The sequence below is a fragment of the Stegostoma tigrinum genome, chromosome 14 (assembly GCF_030684315.1).
Source record: "Stegostoma tigrinum isolate sSteTig4 chromosome 14, sSteTig4.hap1, whole genome shotgun sequence".
Lineage (NCBI taxonomy): Eukaryota > Metazoa > Chordata > Chondrichthyes > Orectolobiformes > Stegostomatidae > Stegostoma > Stegostoma tigrinum.
In genome coordinates this window covers 5093647-5114269 of record NC_081367.1, presented here as the reverse complement: position 1 = coordinate 5114269, position 20623 = coordinate 5093647, and the positions used below count along the sequence as shown (strand labels likewise).

Here is a 20623-nt window from a genome sequence, read left to right as displayed (position 1 = left end):
GGTTGAAGAAGCAGGCAACAGATAGTTCAGGGATGATGGGAACTGCAGATGCTGGAGAATCCAAGATAATGAAATGTGAGGCTGGATGAACACAGGCCCAGCAGCATCTCAGGAGCACAAAAGCTGATGTTTCGGGCCTAGATCCTTCATCAGAGAGGGGGATGGGGTGAGGGTTCTGGAATAAATAGGGAGAGAGGGGGAGGCGGACCGAAGATGGAGAGAAAAGAAGATAGGTGGAGAGGAGAGTATAGGTAGGGAGGGGATAGGTCAGTCCAGGGAAGACGGACAGGTCAAGGAGGTGGGGATGAGGTTAGTAGGTAGGAGATGGAGGTGCGGCTTGGGGTGGGAGGAAGGGATGGGTGAGAGGAAGAACAGGTTAGGGAGGCAGAGACAGGTTGGACTGGTTTTGGGATGCAGTGGGTGGAGGGGAAGAGCTGGGCTGGTTGTGTGGTGCAGTGGGGGGAGGGGACGAACTGGGCTGGTTTTGGGATGCGGTGGGGGAAGGGGAGATTTTGAAGCTGGTGAAGTCCACATTAATACCATTGGGCTGCAGGGTTCCCAAGCGGAATATGAGTTGCTGTTCCTGCAACCTTCGGGTGGCATCATTGTGGCACTGCAGGAGGCCCATGATCGACATGCCATCTAAAGAATGGGAGGGGGAGTGAAAATGGTTTGCGACTGGGAGGTGCAGTTGTTTATTGCGAACCGAGCGGAGGTGTTCTGCAGAGCGGTCCCCAAGCCTCCGCTTGGTTTCCCCAATGTAGAGGAAGCCACACCGGGTACAGTGGATGCAGTATACCACATTAAGCAGAGGTTCACTGCACATTAAGCAGAGGTTCACCTGCACATCTGCCAATGTTCATGGGCCTGGGATAGGGGTGAGGGAGGAGGTGTGGGGGCAAGTGTAGCATTTCCTGTGGTTGCAGAAGAAGGTAGTTCAGGGTCTTTTTTGCAAGCAGAACGTAGCTGTTCTGCAAAGCGGTTGCCAAGTCTATGCTTTGTTTTCCCCAATGTAGAGGAGACCACATTGTGAGCAGCGAACACAGTAAACTAGATTCTTGGAAGTGCAGGTGAAGTGTTGCTTCACCTGGAAGGTATGTTTGGAGTAGGGAGTGACGAGGTAAATGCGCAGGTGTTGCACCTTTGCCGGTTAGAGGGGAAGGTTCTGTAGGGCTGTGAGGAGGTGTTGGGGGCGAAGGAAGTATGGAGGGAACGGTCCCTGCTCAAGGCAGGTATTGGAGGGGAGAGAAGTATATGTCTGGTGGTGGCATCTTGCTGGAGGTGGCGGAAATGGTGTCTGATGATCTTCTGGATGTTGATGCTGGTGGGATGGTAGATGAGGATAGGGGGAACCCTATCGCTGTTGCGGGACAGAAGAGAAGGGGGAGGGCAGAAGGGCGGAAGATGGGTCGGACCAAATGACGGCCCTGTGGACAACGGAGCTGGGGAATCCTCTGTTGAGGAAGAAGGTGGACATTTTGGAGGCTCCCTTGTCGAAGTTGGCCTCATCTGAACATATGCGACGGAGACAGAGGAACTGAGAGAATGGGATGGAGTTTTTACAGGAAGTCGGGTGTGAGGATGTGTAGTCCAGGTAGCTGTGGGAGTCGGTGGGTTTGTAATGGATATTAGTGCTCAATCTATCCATCAAAATGGAAACAGAAATGTTGAGGAAGGGAGGAATCAGAGAGAGACCAGGTGAAAGTGAGAACAGTGTGGAAATTGGAGGCGAAATTAATGAAGTTTTCCACTTCTTGATGAAAGAAGGAAGCAGCACCGATGATATCATCAGTGTTTCGAAGGAAGAGTTGTGGGTGGGGGCCAGAATAGGACTGAAACGAGGAATGTTCCACGCATCCCACGAAGAGACAGGCATAACTCGGGGGCCCATGTGGGTACCCATGGCGACCCCTCTTACCTGAAGAAAATGAGAGGAGTTGAAAGGGAAGTTTTTGAGGGTGAGGACAAGCTTGGCCAAGCAGAGGAGGGTGGTGGTGAGTGGGGATGGTTCAGGTCTTTGCTCCAGGAAGAAGCGGAGAGCCCTATGACCCTCCTGGTGGGGAATGGATGTGTAAAGGGATTGCACATCCATGGTATAGAGGAGGTGGCTGGAACTGGTAAACATTTTATTGCCCATCCCTAATTGTTGCTTGAACTGACTGTCTTTGCCTTTGATTGGGATGCGATTTCCTTACGTAAATCCATATTGACACTGCCCAATTTTATAAGTATGTGCTTTTGTATCTTTCACTACAGATTGTAGCATTTTCCATATGGTTCATGACAGGCAAACAAGTCTGTAGTATTCAGGAGTTACACTTGTCATCTTTTAGTCTGCTGAAACCTTTCCAAAGTCTATAGAAATTCAAACGAATGATTTTCTTATCGCGTATTTTACAGTAAGAAATACAACAAAATAGTGAAAAACTTTCATGTGATTCAAGTTGCTACATACAGCACCATTTTAATAGTTTAAGGAAAAGAAAAAATAAAACGATATAGCTGAAAGAGAAATCTGTCTGTGTTTGAGTTCCAAGCCACTCAGAATCAGCACTGCCATCTACACTATTGAAATTTGAAAGATAACTACCAACACATCCATCTCTACAGCCACTTTATTCAGCACTCTTCAAATGGAGATCTTGAGATCTGAGGTGTTTATTCACTTTAAGTTCCAGTAACTTCTGTATTACAATTTTAAACTTCTCATAATATCTTGTAGTTCTTCATTTGCATTGGTCCCTCAATCTCCACCTTTTTGGGGAGTTTTTTAACATTTGTCTTATGAAGACACATACACAGTATTTCATTGGTTTGTCTGCCATTTCCATATTCTCCATTTATAAATTCTCTTGACTGTACTTCTAATGAACTTGTATTTGTTTTTACTAATGTTTTCTGGTTTATATACTATGGAAGATTTTAAGGTTCACTCTTATGTATTTCACTACTTTACTCTCCTATTTTCCCTTTCTTGTAAGCTTTTTAATTAGTCTTCCTTTGTAGAATTCTAAAATCTTTCCAATCCATGGGAATTGTCATTTAGAATCATTAGAGCTGTACAGCATTGGAACAGACCCTTCAGTCCAACTTGACTATGTTACCAATATCCTGAATAAATCTAGTCCCATTTGGCCCATCTCCCTCACACTTCCTAGTCACATACCCATCCAGATGCCTTTTAAATGTTGTAATTGTACCAGCCTCCACTAATTCCTCTGGCAGCTCATCCCATACGTGTTCCACCCTTGAGATGAAAATGTTGTTCCTTAGGCCCCCTTTATAGCCTTCCCCTCTCGCCTCAAACTTATGCCCTGTAGTTTTGGAGTCCCTGTCTAATCACCTTATCCATGCTCCTCATGACTTTATAAACCTTTATAAGGTCATCCCTCAACCTCCAAAGCTCCAGGGAAAATAGCCCAGCCGATTCAGCCTCTCCCTACAGCTCAAATTCTCCAAGTCCAGCAACATCCTTGTAAATCTTTTCTGAACCTTTCAAGTTTCACAATGTCCTTCCTCCAGCAGGGAGACCAGAATTGCATGCAGTACTCCAAAACTGGCCTAACCAATGTATTGTAAAAATACATGCTACAACGTGATGTCCCAACTCCCATACTTGATGCATTGACCAATAAAGGCAAGAATATCAGACATCTTCACCAACCTGTCTACCTGCAACTCTGCTTTCAAGGAACTTTGAATGTGTACTCCAAGGTCTCCATGTTCAGCAACATCCCTGGGACCTTACCATTAAGGATATAAGTTCTGCCCTGATTTGCCCTTCCAAAATGCAGCACCTCCCATTAATCTAAATTAAATGCCATCTGCCACTCCTCAACACAGTGGCCCATTTAATCAAGGTCCCATTGTCCTTTGAGGTTACCTTTTTTGCTGTCCAGTACACCTCCAAATTTGGTGTTGACTGCTCATTTACTGACCATATCTTCTAATGCTCACATCCAAGTAACTTATATAAATTATTTGGACCTAGCACCAATCCTTGTGGCACATTGCTGGTCACAGGCCTCCAGTCTGAAGAGCATCCCTCCACCACCAAAGTCTTCTACTTTCGAGCTAGTTCTGTATCTAAATGGCTAGTTCTCCCTCTATTCCAAGTGATCTAACCTTGCTAACCAGCCTACCATGAGGAACCTTGTCAGATGTCTTACTGACGTCCATACAGATCATGGCCACTGCTCTGCCTTCATCAATCCTCTTTGTTACTTCTTCAAAAAAACTCAATCAAAGTAGTGCAACACAATTCTCTTGGTAACTTTTATAGGCCTTCTTTCTTTGATCTAATGTCTAGATTTATTTTGTTAGCCACATTTCGAGCATTTTTTTTCTTGTAGTGTTTGTGTGTGTGAAAAAATGTAATTTTGTTGTAAACTACGTATTGATCTTTAGACAGGCAATGATTAGCATTTACTGTTATACCTTTTAACATTTTACCAATTCACCGTACCCACTCTCAACATGTTATAATTTTCCTTGTTTAGATTTAGGACCCTAGTTTCAGATTCAGCTACATCATTTTCACACTTAATGTGTAAGCTGCTTTATTGTGGTCATTCTTTCCTGAAGATTGTGCTTTGTAACAGGAATATGAATTGGCCCATTTTCATTGCACATTGCTAGATCTAAAATAGCCCTTTTCTCTCATTGGTTCCTCAACATACAGCTGCAGACAACTATCTTGATACAATTCCAAGAAGTCATGCATCGCAACTGTCAGTTGAAGCTGCTCAGAATTACTGTATTACCTTTTGTTACACCTCTTTAATTTCCTGATTTATTGTTTGATTTACATATTCACTGCAGTTTGATAGCCTAGAAACAGTTTCTGTGGAAGTTGACTGACTTGTTGCTTCTTAGTTCCATCAAACTGATTCTGTCTTCAACTTTAGAACTTAGGTCATCTCTCACTATAATGGTTTTGCATCTTTAATCAACAGATCTACCTCATCACTTTTTTGACCCAGCTTCCTTTCCTTCCTGAAAGTGACATACTCTTGGATATTCAAGTCCCAGCTTGTTTTCTTGTAACCACGTCTCCTGTAATGGCTATAAAGCTTCTTTTTAAGCTGATAATTTATCAATTTTGTTGCAAATACTGTGGGCATTCAAGTGCAGAGCCCTTGATTAACTTTTGTTTATTGCAGCCCAATCTGATGGTATATTTTTGAAATCATCTTTTCTTTCTGCCGTACTCTGATTATCACTAGCTTTATTGTTACCTTGATTCTGAAGAAAGGGGAAAGGGTGTTAGGAGTTATTCAGTGAATGGATCAGTGTGTCATGAAGTGCCCCTTCAGAATGCTGAAAGTTGAGGAGAGGGGCAGGTGTTTGGTGATGTAATCATGTTGAAGATGGCAGAATCTGGAAGGTGTGGATGAGGGAAACCTATCATGATTCTGAGAGGAAGTGGAAAGGGACAAGAACTATGGGAAATGGAATGGACAGTGAAAGGCTTAACTTAATCATGATGCAAATTTCCATTCCAGCTATTTTTATTTGTCCTCCATTCTCCTCAATCAAGGATTCCTCTCTCTCCCTACAGCATCCTCTCACTCCCAGACAAGTGGTAGATGAGTCTTTTGATTGTTTTTTTTAAGTTGTACCTTTACTATTCCCTTTACCTTTGCACCACCAACCCTTGTGTCACTCAGTGTCTCACCTTACATCCTATGTCCTTTCTCTCATTCTTATTCTGCCCTGACACCATCCCAATCACACTCTCTCCCACAGGCACGTGCACATGCCTGCCGCTGACACTACCATTCTTAGAGCAGGGGTGGACCATTCAGCCCTACGAGCCTGTTCCACCATTCAGTGAGAATATTGTACATATGTGGCCTAACTTCATATACTTGCCTTTGGCTCAAATCCCCTTAATATTTGTGCTTAACAAGAATTTATCTTTACGATCTCATGCAACATCTGCCAATTTGAGCACCTAATGGTATTTTCACTTACTGTCACCAGGCCCTCAGCCAATTTCCCAGCTATGTCAATAATTTGCCCTCAATTCTGTGAGCTTCTACCTTAGTTAACAGTCTGTCATGTTGGACTTTATCAAATGTCTTCTCTCAGTCCATATAAACAGAATGCATAGACATTCCTGACCCCTGTTACCTTTCAGAAGTTTAAATGAGGTTTGTCAGGCATAACCTGTGTCTTGTGAATCCATTCTTGGCTATCCCTGATTCACTGAAAGTTTCCAAGGTCCTTCATTACCCCCATCCTTGATTGTGGACTCAGCATCAATTTCTTCACCACAGATGTTAGGCTGACTGGTCTGTAATTCTGAGGTAACACGATGTGAAGCTGGATGAACACAGCAGGCCGAGCAGGAAAGCTGATGTTTCGGGTCAAGATGCCAGCTTTCCTGCTCATCTGATGCTGCTTGGCCTGCTGTGTTCATCCAGCTTCGCACCGTGTTACCTCAGATTCTCCAGCATTGGCTGTTCTACTATCCCTGGTCTGTAATTCTCTTGTTTTCCTCTCTCTTGTTTTTTAAAGAAGGACAAAAGTGATGTGTGAATTTCCAATCCAGAGGGATGATTCCACTGTGTAGTGAACTCTAAAAGATTATAGTTACAGCATTTATAATGTGTTTCCATACTTATAACTCTTGGATGGAAGCTGTCAGGTCTGTGGCTTTGATACCCAATTCCATTAATTTCCTCATTGCCTGTGTTTTACTGACGTGAATTTTATTCTATCCCTGTTCCCAATCAAATATTAATTTCCTTGGGACTTCTAGCAATTTATCCTCCTATTGTAATACAGATGCAAAATTATTCTTCACAATGTCTGCCACTTCCTCATTGTAATTTTCAACGTCCTCATTTTCAGTCTTTAGTCAGTCATCATTGCTCCTGACTGCCAACTTTCCCTTTTTATATAACTATAAAATTTCTTCTGATTTTGGGGTGGCACGGTAGCTGAGTGGTTCGTACTGCTGCCTCAAATCACCAGGGTCCTGGGTTTGATTCCACCTTTGGGTGACTGTCTCTGTGAAGTTTACACATTCTCCCCATGTCTGCGTGAGTTTCCTGCTGGGTGCTCCAGTTTTCTCCCACAGTCCAAAGATGTGCAGATTAGGTGGATTGGCTATGTTAAATTGCCTGTAGTGTCCAACAATGAACTGGCTAGGTGGATTAGCCATGGGGAATGCAGGGTTACAGGGATAGGGTAGAGGGTGGGTCTGAATGGGATGCCCTTCAGACTTGTTGGGCCGATTGGCCTGTTTCCACACTGTAGAGATTCTATGACATCCTTGGCAAGTTTTCTTTCCAAGTCATTAAGTGCTAAGGCTGAGATAGAAAGGTTCTTGATTAGTAAGGACATTAAGGCAAGAGAATGGAGATGAGAAACATACATCAGCCATGATCGAAGGGCAGAGCAGATCCAATGGATCAAATAGCCTAATTCTGCTCTTATATTTTATAGTCTAATCCCTTTTGAAACGTTCTATTAGCTGCTTTATGGCCCTTTGCCGCTCTTTTTAGCCTTCTCGTTCAGCAGGATTTTTTCCTTTTGTTTTGCATTTTTGTAGGCGATTTCTTTTAATTTTATGCTGTCTGTTATCTCTTGTCCATGGCTGTTATTACTTTTTCTTTTAAAAACCCTATTACATTTTTAACTCCCAGTTCTGATTAAGGATAATTAATCTGAAGTGATAAATGTTTTTCTCTGCACAGATGCTGCCTGACCTACTGAGTATCTTCAGCAATTTCCATTTTACTCCATTCTTTAAGACCCATAATTGGAATAAATTGAAATTCTTCATGAGCTAGCAGCAAGAGAAAGAGAAGAGTGGAAACTACTAAAGCTAACTGACATAGTACCACCTGTAAATCCTACTTACCAACACAACTAACATGCATTTTTCTCACCCTTTCTTATAGAAGGCAGAGGCCAGAAAGACAGGAGGGGATCTCGGGGCCGTGGCAGACGGGGATCAGATGATGATATCCCAAAGAAGAAGAAGCAGAAAGCAGGGTAGAGTGGATGTTTGACTTGTTATAAACAACAGTGTTGAACTTTTTGTTTCATTTTATCATTTCTTTTCACTTCACCGTTATCATTCTATAATATCAACACAGTTACTAGAGGCCCACATTCTCTATCAAATATTGGGAATATGCAAATCTAAAATACCCCTCCTCCAGCTTTTATTTGAAAAGGGCAAGATGTAAGAGGTGTGGTTCATCTTTTCACAGTCTAGAGGAATATGGGTTAGTTCTTTGGAAGTCACATGCTGAATTTGTTTGCTTAACATTGCTGCTGGACTGGTGCTTACGTGACATTCAGATGGTATGTAGGAAGCATCAGCCCTTTTCAGGAGCAAGAGAATGCTGATGTTAATCTTCCCATGAGTAGCATGCCTAATTTGACTTTTAAGTTTACCTAGCATTACTCAATAGTTATATGTGCATATGAATTAGGAGCAGGAGTAGGCCATTTGGCCTTCAGCCTACTCTGCATTCATGTTTTGATTTGATTGTGACCTCAACTCGACTTTCCTGTTTACCTTTGATAATCTTAGATTCTTGACTAATAGTAGTCAACTTTTTTTCTCCCTTTGTAAAACAAGGCTGAGCTTTTGCAATGAAATTTGGAATGACTTTAGGTGGAGATTGTTACAGGATTTATCATTTAATTTCAGCTATAGCTGTATGGCTTCTGCATTGTCTAAACTGATGTCCAAGGTAGCTGGACACTTATCTACAGATAAAGTATTACATCTCAAGCTATTGTCCTAAAGCATAGAAAGTGACTATCAATCATGTCAGCAGGCATGAGTAATAATTGTTGGCCTGCTTGTGATTCCCATGTCCAATGAAGAAGAAATTTTTAAAAAAGTAATCATTGGACAGATGAAATCGTTTTCATTCACTCAAGTGATATTGGTGGTGGTGAGCTGCCTTCTGGAACTGCTACAATTACTTTGGTGTACTTACCCACAATGCGTTTGGGAGGGAGTTCCAGGATTTTAAACCAATTCACATTGGAGGAGCGACAATATATTTCACAATCAGAATGGTGAGAGGCTTCAGGGGAAACTTGCAGATGGTAGTGTTCCCATGTATTTGCTGCCCGGTCATGGGTTTGGAGGGATTGTCTGAAAGACACTTGTTGAATTTCTGTAGTGCCTTTTGTAAATGGTTGTTGCTGAATGGTGGTGGGGAGTAAATGTTTGTAGATATAGTACCAATCAAGCAGGCAGTATTTATATATTCTCATGTGTTGCCGTAGTCTATGGGGCTATGGCCAATAGTTGCGAAATGGGCTTAGAGTAATGAGCTGTTTTGTTGGCCATCACCTACACAAAGGGTTGAATGGCCTCCTGTGCTGTAAAGTTGAGTTTTGTTTTAATCTTCAACTGATTATGCAGTTTCAAATTTAGTCATTTTGTTTTCATATTTAGAGGCCTCTCATAATGTGAGGGCCCCCCCACCCCCACCACCACCACACTGTAGCTTGCTTACTAATGCCCAAATATGGCAGTGCAAATTCTGATGTGGAAAGACAACCGTGTGCCAGGAGACTTTGGAGATTGTAATCAGACCTGTCTCCCTTGTTGAGTATAATAACCATAGAGGAGTGTTTTTGTAAAGACAACAGTCATATCAATGATTTCTATTCTTGCCCTCAAGGATTTCAGTCTGGTACCTGTTTGGTAGGGATTTGACTGCTTAACATGAGGAATGTTTAGAACAATTTTAATGAATGAGGGAGAAATGAGCATAATTTGAACAGGTTTTGATTGTGATGGAAGCAGTTTAAGATGCTGATTTAAAGTGCAGTATTGTCTTTCACACTTGTCACTTTGAAAGCTTTTAATTATTTGTCCGAAAGGAAATTTTGAGCAACTTTATATCACAACATACTAAGCATTTTAATTTCATTTAGAAGGAGTTATGTCCCACCTATCAACAAGGATTGAGAACAAGAAGGCATAGATTTAAAATAATTGGTAAAAGAAACAAAAGTGGCATGTTTAGCACAGCAATCGGTTAAGCTCTGGAATACAATGCCTGAGTGTGGTGAAAACAGGTTCTGTTGAAGTACTTGAAAGGCTGTTATCTAAAAATGAAGAATGTATCATTTAGAGAGAAGGCAGGAGAATTGCACTTGTGCTCATTTGGAGGACCGGTGCGCGCACGCTGTAACAATTTTGTGGCTCTGGAAGTGATTCATATTGTTCACAATGCTCTTTCAATGCATCAAATGAAGTAGCTAACAAAATTGTCTTTATTCATATCATCATACTAATTTGGCAGTGAGTGTTATTGTTAACACAATCCAAAGAATGTTTCTAAGTTTTAACAGTGACTACCCTTCAAAAGTACTTAATTTATTATAAAGTGTTTTGGGATATTCGGAGGTCATGAAAGCTGGTATAGAAATAAAATTATCAATCTCACTTAGAGACCAGCATTGGAGCTTCAAGTGATGGTTGGAATTTCCTTATTTGGAGTAATTGATTTCATTAGCAGCTCAGTAAGTCAATCCCCTTAAGCTAATGGTATGTCATATGTTAAGCTTTTGGTATTGTCTCTGTAGGAGGGCAAAGAGCAGTCTGAGTTTGTGTCTGGAATTTATTTTGTATTTTCTTCTCTAGGTCAGAATACTCTGAATCCATTTTGAAAATGCACCCATCTGATGTGTTGGACATGCCAGTTGATCCCAATGAACCCACATATTGTCTGTGTCACCAGGTTTCTTATGGAGAAATGATTGGCTGCGATAACCCAGATGTAAGTGTCTTTGGTTTGGATTATCTGAATTGGAAAGCACTACCTATGGTATTTCGGTTGTATTTACTTGCTAGCACTATTTTAAATACCATTCCTATTAGAGCTGTGTAACGGAAATGGTTGATATTACGGGTGTAAATATAGATTACAAACAGAACTAAGGGTTTTGAAACTGAACAGGTTATAAGAACTCCATGCCTCTCTGATACTTACAAGTATTATATTTATGTTACTTGGTCGAGCTGTCTTTGGTTAAAAAAATTCTTAGGACTCTTGAAAATTATTTAAGAAGATCATCACTTGGATTGAAAATTCCATCTTCTGCTATTGGATATTCTGCCTGTACAAGTTCTTGACAAAAGAAGTGCCGGGATGTGACTAGTTTGTGCAATAATGGTGTCATAGCCCAGTTTTGCTTGTATAAATTCCCCTTCTGCCTCCGTTTTTTAAAGTGTATTTGATTTTCCTCTGCATGGTGCATCTATCGCCGATCAATTCGGTGAACAAGGGGTCCATACCTTTTTTGAATGTGCTGATCTCCATTCTAAATATAACCATGTTTTGCAAAGTCACTTGTACCACCTTTTTCAGTCTCGCTTAGCTGTCAACTATCAAACCACTATAGACAGTGTGCTTTAGAATCAGCAGTAAATGCTGTGGAATGCTTGCTTAAATTCAGGATTTTAACATTGGTATCTAAACCACAACTCAAAACAGTTAAATGAGTGCTGCTGTACAAGCAACTCTGTATTAGAACCTTCAAATGGTTCCTCTGGTTGGTATAGAGATGTGCCAATTGTCTGATACTTGTGACCACAGAATTAATCTGCTTCTTTCTGCTTTATGATCAATAGTGTCCAATTGAGTGGTTTCACTTTGCCTGTGTGGATCTTGCAACGAAGCCAAAAGGAAAATGGTAAGTAAAACTGGCCTGTTGCTATTATCTCTGTTCAAATATTGCACCATTTCACTTTGGCAACTTGAGGTCTTCTACCTGTAGAATGATTGATTCTGGAAGTAATAGAGCTTAGTTTTTAGCTGGTACCAGAAGTGGTGTTAGCTATGATCTTAGAGAAATCAGGGGTCTAGTTCAAAAGACCAAATGTTAATTTACACTAAAGAATTAGCAAAGTTTGCAAATCAATCTCAGTTTCAGCTATTATGAAGATATGCTTAGCCATCCTTGGGCCCAGCTTTGTAGGGTGAATGACAATAACTCAATTTAGATGGGGAGGAGAGATTGAAGTATTGATGGAGTAAGATTGTTATGCACATGATGAAGACAGCCTGTTTACTTGTCTGTTCTTGTTTACGTACAGGTTCTGTCCAAGATGTACCCAAGAAAGGAAAAAGAAATGAAACTACTCCAGCTCACTTGCCTCCACAATGTGCTTTTTGTTCTGTCTTCAAACAGTTGCAATTTTATTTAACCTTCTCAAATTTGTGATTTGCATGGGAGGGTCGGTTGGGGATTGTTTTATTTTTCTCATAAAACTGGTTTAATGAGAACCAGCTGAGGTTTTTGACATTTCATTTCCAGATATTTTCATCTGTTTTGGACATTGAAGGTGATTCTGTAGCTCAGTAATACCAATTGGTCCATAATAGATGGAGCTGACAGGTTGCAGATCCATTTCAGGATTGATTTGAGAGACCTGAAGAGTGCCACTAATAAATGGAAATGAAAGGTGAAAACATAAGGCTCTCATTGAAGTTGGAGAATAGGGAGCCATTGTGGAAATATTCAAATATTTTGTTTTTGAACTCACCGTATTGAAACTACAGCAATAAAACATTGATTTTAGCAACTTGATTACTCCAAACTCTTGCTCCCTTTGGGTAGAGATACCAGTACAGAGAACCAGATGTACACAGCTCTCTACTGCCAAAGGGATGAAAACAATGTTGTAATTCACTGGATACTTAAGATAGCATTTACCATTGTGACCACTGCTGCCCCTGGTCCCAAGAAGACACTAGATTTGTATCACAGTTGCAGGTGTGTAGAACCCATGTGAGCCCACGGAGGCAACTGTTGACAGAGATTTGGTGTTACTCGAGACCAAAGCTGCTTTAAGAAAGGAACTGATTGCCTCTATAAAGTTGATTATTAACCAAAATTTGTCATTTAAGTAGGGCGTACTGTTTTGTGAAATGCAGAATAATATATATGATCGTGATAGTGAGATAGATCTGTATACTTTGGCAAAAAGCTGTTTTAAAGAAAATGGTAATGTCCATTTTACTGTGCAATATTATGATTGTGATACTTTCATAAAGGACTGTCCATTGAAAGGATTATATTACAGGGCTGCAGACCCTGGAAATTTCTCAGAAGTTGGATCTTGTAACCTGTTAGGCCTACAGATCAAACGATGGGATATTTTATTTTGAACCACTGCTGTTGGTGTGTATTTTAGATACAGCATCTTTTTAATCAACACGCTTGAATGTTTTTAGGAATACTTCTGCCTGTTCAGTATTGAAGGAAGATTTAAAACCAAAATAAACATGTACCAGTTTTCTTGAAGAATAATATGAAGTTAGTCCTATCATAGTGAATAAACAGGGACTCAATATGACTGATTTAAGCATTATGTAACTGTGGACTGCAATAATACTGAATGTGCACACGTGCAAATTTGTGGATCATGAAGGATCATACGTTAATGCTCCAACTCAAGGACTAACCCTTCTCATGCCTGTTTTGATTGAAATATGAATTTGTGCGGTACGTGGACCCTTCCTGCCACTTCTGGAAGTTATAGTTTGTCATCTGTAAAGTGTATTACATGTGGGAACCTGCCAAGCTTGACTAAGCATCTTCAACCATGCTCATGAGAAATGTGATCTTTGTTCACTTTGCAAGATTACGAATTCTCCACCTCAGTTCGTAGAGTTTTGGCGCAGATTTGTAGACCTGAGGCTATGGGTTTCCCAGCTGTGAAGCATTACGGCCAGAATGTAACCAGTGAAAACTATACCACGTATGCCTTGGATGCACTGGTAAGCTTTCCATTGCATGACTGGATGGACCACTTTACCCATTAAGCTGAATGGGATGATTGGCCTATACTTCAGATCTCTCCTCCTCAATCAATCAAAAGCACTATAATGGTACAGACCTGATTCAGACATTGGATTACCAAGAGTGCCACAGATGATGTGACTTGATTCTGACCTTCAGTCATCAGGCAGGCAATCTTGAAGCTACTGTGACTCCAGGGGACATGGGTGGAACTCTTAAGTACACTACAGAAAAAATTTTCTCCAAATTGGAGAATGAGAAGTGTATAGTACTGGCAGTAATTCCTGTTTGCCTGTCCACTTCATCATTTTATGAGATGAATACTTTGTGCCAGCACTGACCTGCTTAATACAAAGCTACTGATTGTATGAATTATAGTGAACCTCTTTGGCTTTGGTCTGTCAGCTATTGGTGACAGATCCAAGAACCCACTAAAATCAGCTTCAGGCAGTACCCACTTGCTGATAGCTTTGCTCCTCTGTTTACAGGGCACCATCATGTTCTAGTCAGAACATTACAAAAGATTATTTGAAAGGGTATCCAGAAGAGAGACAACTTGATCCCAATTATAGAGGAGCCAACCCCAATGTGAAAAATCAATAAAAGAAAGATGCTTTACAGTCTTAAAGAAGGTCATTAATCATGAACTCAATCAAGTATTTAAATATTAAAATTACAAATAAGGTACAGTTTATGTAATGTATGAAAATATGCCAAAGATGTAGGATTTGAGGCCATAAATTGAAATAGGAAGTAAACAGAAAAGGTATTGAGATGAATCTCTGCACGAACAATATTTGGAATAATTTACAAACCCAGGGTGAAGAAAGGAAAAAAAACCGATGGGGTTATTTGAGATAAATTTCCATTCCAGTGTGAAGCACTGGTGAATGAGAGAAATAGTATGGATTGGTGAAATAGCCATTCCTTGTTCCTAACTGTAATGTAACTTATGGTTTAATTGGTAATGCTGTGATTTGCTATTTTATTGATCATTGTTGTAAATATATTTGAACTGATTGACCATATTTGTAAATGTATCACTGATAAAATCTACACAACATTCTTCACTCTTTTTCTTATCCATAGTTACCCAGTTGAAAAACGTACACTTGCCCACTTACGGCAAGATATTGATTCGTGTGGAGCTAGTGTGCTTACCACAGTAGGGGAGAACGTCAGTGTGAACCATTTTGACTTCCAGTCTGGCAAGGCCTGGGATCAGGCTCCCCAGTTAGTGTCTGTAATAGATGTTAAGTGTGTGTTGGAAGAATTAAGGAAGAAACAATATCCAGCTTCACTAATATTAATAACCAAAAGTAATTTTGAAAGATTGCAATATTGACACTTAAATGAGCTAATGTCAATCCATTTTTTCGTGCAAAGTGATCACAGTCGTGAGGTTTAGATGGGAAATGGTTTTCCCATGTCAATTCATTAGCTACTTTTATTTCAGATTTTTTGGCTACATTTATTTTCTTAGTCATCTTCTGATGTGTATCCCACATACTTGTACAAATCTGTTGGTATGACAAAGTTTTTTTCTTGTAAAAATAAGATGGAATTAGCATTTAGTTTCTCTTGTCTGTTGTGTGCTGCCTTGGCATAACACAATTGAGTTAGAGTGAGAATCCAGAGAGCGCTGTAGTAGGGAGACAAGAAAAAGTCATTTTTTTGGATCATGATTCTTTTTGGAATACATTTTCTTCTGTTTGGACAACAACCCAATTCCCACTTGGGGGATTCTTATTCTCCTAACTCCTACTTGTCTGCTACACAATTTTTAAATCTGAGATCTTGAGTGGGAGTGACTTGGCACTGTATTTGTAGCATGTTAGAACTCTGCTGTGCTGTTCCCAGTTGTTGATGATGACATTTCTTGCAGCATTTTTTAAAAATGCCATCATTCCCACTTAATCTAAATTTCTTATTGTCCAGTGCTGAGGAATGTACTATTCAGGGAACTGATTATTTTGTAGATCTACAAATGTGTGGATCAGCATTAGGCTTCATGTTCATGCGACATAAACAAAATGGTGCAGTGAAGACTGTATAGCACCTTGTTCACTTTTGTACACAGCTGAAATTAGTAACTGTGTAATGTTATAAATGTGGGAACGTCATAGAGTCCTCTCCTTAGGCACAAGTAATTTGTAGAGGCAAGTCTATAAGCACTTTAGTACATAAAATTTCATCCATGAGCCATTTGGAAGTCTGTGTGGCAAGAGACTGTAGTTGTTTCAGATCTTGCTATGAAAGTTGTGTGACAGGCCTTATGCATTTAATGTACGTTTTTCAGAAGAAACACTGCCCAGTAAGGAGACAGTGAAAATAGCAATGAATGCTTGTGTAGGCTTTATTGGCGTCAGTTTTTGTCTGGATCAGCTTATCAGAAAGGGATAACTGCAGTGTAATGAAGGAGCAGCTTTTGTTTTGATTGACCAGAGGTGTATTTGAAAAGACCATGGCTGAGCTAATTTGTGGGTTTATGAGATAACTCTGACAATCTCTTCATCTTCTATATTACAGTTGCTCATAATGCCTTTTAGATAGGACAGTGTGGATGTACCCTTTGTAAACAAATTGTCAGTTTTTTAAAAAATGTGATAGTATTGTATATCTGTATTTTTAGATGAAGTAATGATGGCTGTATTGTAAAAATAAAATATTTTTGAGATTTGCATTGTCTTCTGCTTTGATTGCAATAGGGTTGTAACCTCTTAATGAGTTCACTCATCTTTTTAAGAGAAGGAAATCTGCCATCCTACGTCTGATTCCTGAGTCACAGCAATATGGTTGACTCTTTAACTGCTTTCTGCAACGGCCAACAAGACCCTCAGTGCAGCAACTGATATAAAAGTCCAAAGAAAGAAATGAAATTAGAAGGACCATCTAGCAATGACTTGTGCAGGAAATGACAACAGCAGAACAGCTCTGTATATCCTGTAAAATCCTCCTTGTTAACATCTGGGGCTAGTACCAAGATTGGGAGAGCTGTAGCAGACGCGTCAAGAAACAGCCTGACATTGTCATGCTACAGAATCATACCTTAGTGTGCCAGACACTACCATCCTGAGATAGGTCTTGTCCAAAAAGCACAATTGATCCAGCAGAGATGGTGACACAATGGTACAGTGGGGAGTGAGTTGCCCTGGGAGTGTGCATTATTGACTCTCAACACTCTGAAGTCTTGAGGCATCGGGTTGAACATGCACAAGGAAATTTATTATCATGCTCTGTCATCCCTCAAGCTGATGAAACAGTCTTCTGTGCTGAACAACACCAGGAGGAAGCATTCAGGGTAACGAGCACAATGGGTGGGGTACTTCAATGTCCACCACTGAGAATGGTACGGCAGCACTACTGATTGAACTAGTTGAGTCCAAAAGGACACTGGTGCAGACACTGAGTCTGCAGCAAGTGGTGAGGGAACCAGCCAGAGAAAAATTACTTCATCCTCACCAGTAAGCCTGCTGCTGATGCATCTATCTGTGACAGCGTTGGTAAGAGGGACAACTGCACGGTCCTTGAGAAAAACCTCCATCCTGTTATAAAAACTGAAAGAACTGTGGCTGCTGTAAATCAGGAACAAAAACAGAAGTTGCTGGAAAAATTCAGCAGGTCAGGCAGCATCTGAAGAAAACCGTTGGTCCTGAAACAGTAACTCTGTTTTTCTTCACATGCCATCAGACCTGCTGAGCTTTTCCAGCAACTTCTGTTTTGCTCCATCCTGTTACATGGCACATACCAAATAGGACAGACTTTGAACTGATCTTTTAACTTAAGACTGGGCATCTGAGGCTCTGTTGGCCATCAGCAACAGATTCATCATCCAGTGCAATCTGAACCCCCATGGCCCTACATATCCTATACCATCTACCGGGAATCAATCCTGGTGGGGAGCACCTAAAAGAAAACTCACTCTTAAAAAGTCACATTTTTTTTAGTTTGAATCAGTGTCCTTTTGCCCTACTTGTGAGAATCCAGTTTGAAGTACTTTCAGGGTCTCATTCCCACCTTTCCCCTTCAGGTGGGAATAAAAGGTGCAACAAATGGGTGCATTTGGTGGGGGGTGGGATGGTGCACCTTCAGTTTCCTCGGCAGCACGTAGTCCTCAGACAAGATTTGCAAAAATAACAAAGTGTGGAGCTGGATGAACACGGCAGGCCAAGTAGCATCTCAGGAGCACAAAAGCTGACGTTTTGAGCCTAGACCCTTCATCAGAGAGGGGGATGGGGAGAGGGAACTGGAATAAATAGGGAGAGAGGGTGCGGTGGACTGAACGTGGAGAGAAAAGAAGATAGGTAGAGAGTAGAGTATAGGTGAGGAGGTAGGGAGGGGATAGGCCAATCCAGGGAAGACGGACAGGTCAAGGAGGCGGAATGAGGTGGTAGGTAGGAAATGGAGGTGCGGCTTGAGGTGGGAGGAAGGGATGGGTGAGAGGAAGAACAGGTTAGGGAGGCAGAGACAGGCTGGGCTGGTTTTGGGATGTAGTAGGGGCAGGGGACAAGCTGGGCTGGTTTTGTGATGCAGTGGGGGGAGGGGAGATTTTGAAGCTTGTGAAGTCCACATTGATACCATTGGGCTGCAGGGTTCCCAAGCGGACTATGAGTTGCTGTTCCTGCAACCTTCGGGTGGCATCATTGTGGCAGTGCAGGAGGCCCATGATGGACATGTCATCTAAAGAATGGGAGGGGGAGTGGAAATGTTTCGCGGTTTGCAAAAAGCAGGTTGTCAAAGCTGGAGATCTCCCTGGAGGATTGACCACATGACATCTGGTCACGTGACGCCTTCGCCTCGCAGGGATCGGGTGAGCGAGTACTTTGCTCCTTCCGCCTCTTGTCTGAAGAGCTGCAGAAGCCGCGTGAACAGCCTGTGGGGCAGGCGGCGAGCACACTCAAGGGCGGGGGGGGGGGGGGGTTGAAGCGCGGGGTGGATTTTGGGGTTTCTTCCAGTCTAGAAACGGAGAGGTCCATTCACTGACCCCACACACACACACACACACACCCCCCACCCCCGACAATAATCACGTCCTGGATGAGCGGCCAACCCCGGGCCTGCACTGTTCGCCGCGCGCGCACAAGGCCATTCAGCCCACCGAGACCCCTCCCCGCCCCCCCAGGCTACCACCCGCCAGTGCCGTTTCTCCCTGTCGATTCGTGGCGCTGTGATTGTGTCCCTACCTCTGGGTCAGGAGGCCCAGACTCAAGCCTTGCCCGCTCCACAGGTGTGTGTCTGCGTGCGCGGTGACATGTCCGCACAAGTCGATGGAGGCAAAATACCTCCCCGTTACCCCGTGACAGTACCGACCCCACCCCACCCCAGACATCGATGAGTACGAAATAAAAAGGGGGAAATAACCCGTCAATTTTTTTGCCTTGAGCCTGCTCAACGACAGAGCTTTCCCTTCACAAACTCCACCCTCCGCTCGCTCCCGTTCCCCTCACTATGTACACCCGCATTACCGGCCCGGCCCCGGCCGCCCGCCGCCGCGGGAAGCCCCCTGCGGGCGCCGGTTGGAGTCGGCCAGGGCCCAGGCTGAGGCCGGGGGCGGGGTGGTGTCGGGGGAGGGAACGTAGCGACGGAGATACCCCGGCCCCTTCAGGCTACCCGCTCTTCCCGCGGCGGCTGCAGCCTGTGGGAGCATCGACCGAGATCCTCTTCGTGCAACTGGAGGCCGTTCAGCCCGTCACACCTGCTGCTCCAGCTCCAAACTCCACCTCCCTCTCTCAGTAACAAAAATCCGTCAGTCTCAATCTGTCCTGTTTTTCTATTATCAGATTTTAAATGGGCAAGGCATCGTTTACAGGGTCCCTACCCGTAGCATCGACTTCCCTGTTCCTCCAGCTCGGCACTGTGTTGTCTCTGACTCCAGCGTCTGCATTTATTGCTATCTCTGAGGTTACAATTTTACCTGTTGGAGTGTTTGCTAATTTGACTCCCGAATAGTCTAATCTTTAGGCTGTGCGCATCCCCCGACTCCAATATGTGGAAATAGTTTCCCTCTGTCTTCATCTTTGCTATCTTTAAAACCGTCGTTCAGTAATTAAAAGGGACCTTAACGATAATGTTCTCACACACAGGGTGATGCGTGTATCGAACGTGGAAGTGGTAGGAGCGAGTAGAATTACAACATTTAAAAAACATTTGCACAAGTTCGTGAGTAGGAACGGTATAGAGGGATATGGGCCAAATGCAGACAAATGGGACTAGTTCAGTTTAGAATTTCTGTTTGACAGGACCAAGGGGTCTGTTTCTATGCTGTATGACTGTGGATATATTCCTCTGCCAGTTTGTGTCAGTTCTTCTAACCTCATGCTTGAAGTCCAGTTGTCATTCTAGTAGTCATCCTGCTCTGTACTCCCTCCAAGGTGAATGCAACGTTCTGTGATGCCTAGTATCGTGACAACTATTACAGGTGGAGTCTTACCAGGTCTTTGTATAGTAGATGTTAACTTCTATTTCCTTGAGTTCTCACCCTCTCAACATAAAGGCTATAATTCCATCACCCTGTTATTTACTTCTGTGACATTTTCATTGATCTGCATACCAGAACTTACAAGTTTTTTTGGATCTCCATTGTTTATAGCTTTCCACCTCTTAAAGGGTGCCCCCTTCAGCCCCAAAGCGATATTTGCATACTTAGAAACATTAAAATCCACTTGCCACATTCACAATGTATCAATATCTCTTTGTAGTTTTGCATTTCTGTATACACAGGTTATAATACTACCCATCTCTGTGTCAACACATTTGAGAATGAGCTGCAGAACAAGACCTAAAAGTGTGTTTAGGCTGGATAGCTTTTTTGGTGGCCTCCTGTTCA

The 20623-nt window shown here is 42.2% G+C and overlaps 2 protein-coding genes and 1 long non-coding RNA gene across 11 annotated transcripts in view; 2 read left to right on the top strand and 1 right to left on the bottom strand.

Moving 5' to 3' along the window:
• The window catches only part of ing5a (inhibitor of growth family, member 5a), a 26402-nt gene extending 9924 nt beyond the window's left edge, over nt 1–16478 (top strand). Inside the window, exons 5-8 of the mRNA XM_048541746.1 lie at nt 7914–8007; nt 10634–10769; nt 11624–11685; nt 12089–16478. Coding sequence (XP_048397703.1) covers nt 7914–8007; nt 10634–10769; nt 11624–11685; nt 12089–12128 — 332 coding nt within the window. The 3' untranslated portion in view covers nt 12129–16478. The remainder of the gene's footprint in view (nt 1–7913; nt 8008–10633; nt 10770–11623; nt 11686–12088) is intronic.
• LOC125457492 (uncharacterized) overlaps nt 1–19086 on the bottom strand; it is a 20986-nt gene extending 1900 nt beyond the window's left edge. The window contains exons 1-2 of the long non-coding RNA XR_007248646.2: nt 18981–19086; nt 14959–15038 (exon numbers count right to left, since the gene is read on the bottom strand). This is a non-coding gene — a long non-coding RNA (uncharacterized LOC125457492). The remainder of the gene's footprint in view (nt 1–14958; nt 15039–18980) is intronic.
• d2hgdh (D-2-hydroxyglutarate dehydrogenase) overlaps nt 18536–20623 on the top strand; it is a 30908-nt gene continuing 28820 nt past the window's right edge. The window contains exons 1-2 of one of the 9 annotated variants that reach the window (XM_048541742.2): nt 18725–19024; nt 20518–20623. Coding sequence is in view for 1 of the 9 variants with exons in the window: in XM_048541738.1 (XP_048397695.1) it covers nt 18566–18607 (42 nt within the window). In the remaining 8 variants the exon portion in view is untranslated. Of the gene's footprint in view, nt 18608–18723 lie in introns of those variants that run through there. The other 8 variants (XM_048541743.2, XM_048541741.2, XM_048541740.2 and 5 more) reach the window with 8 other exon arrangements.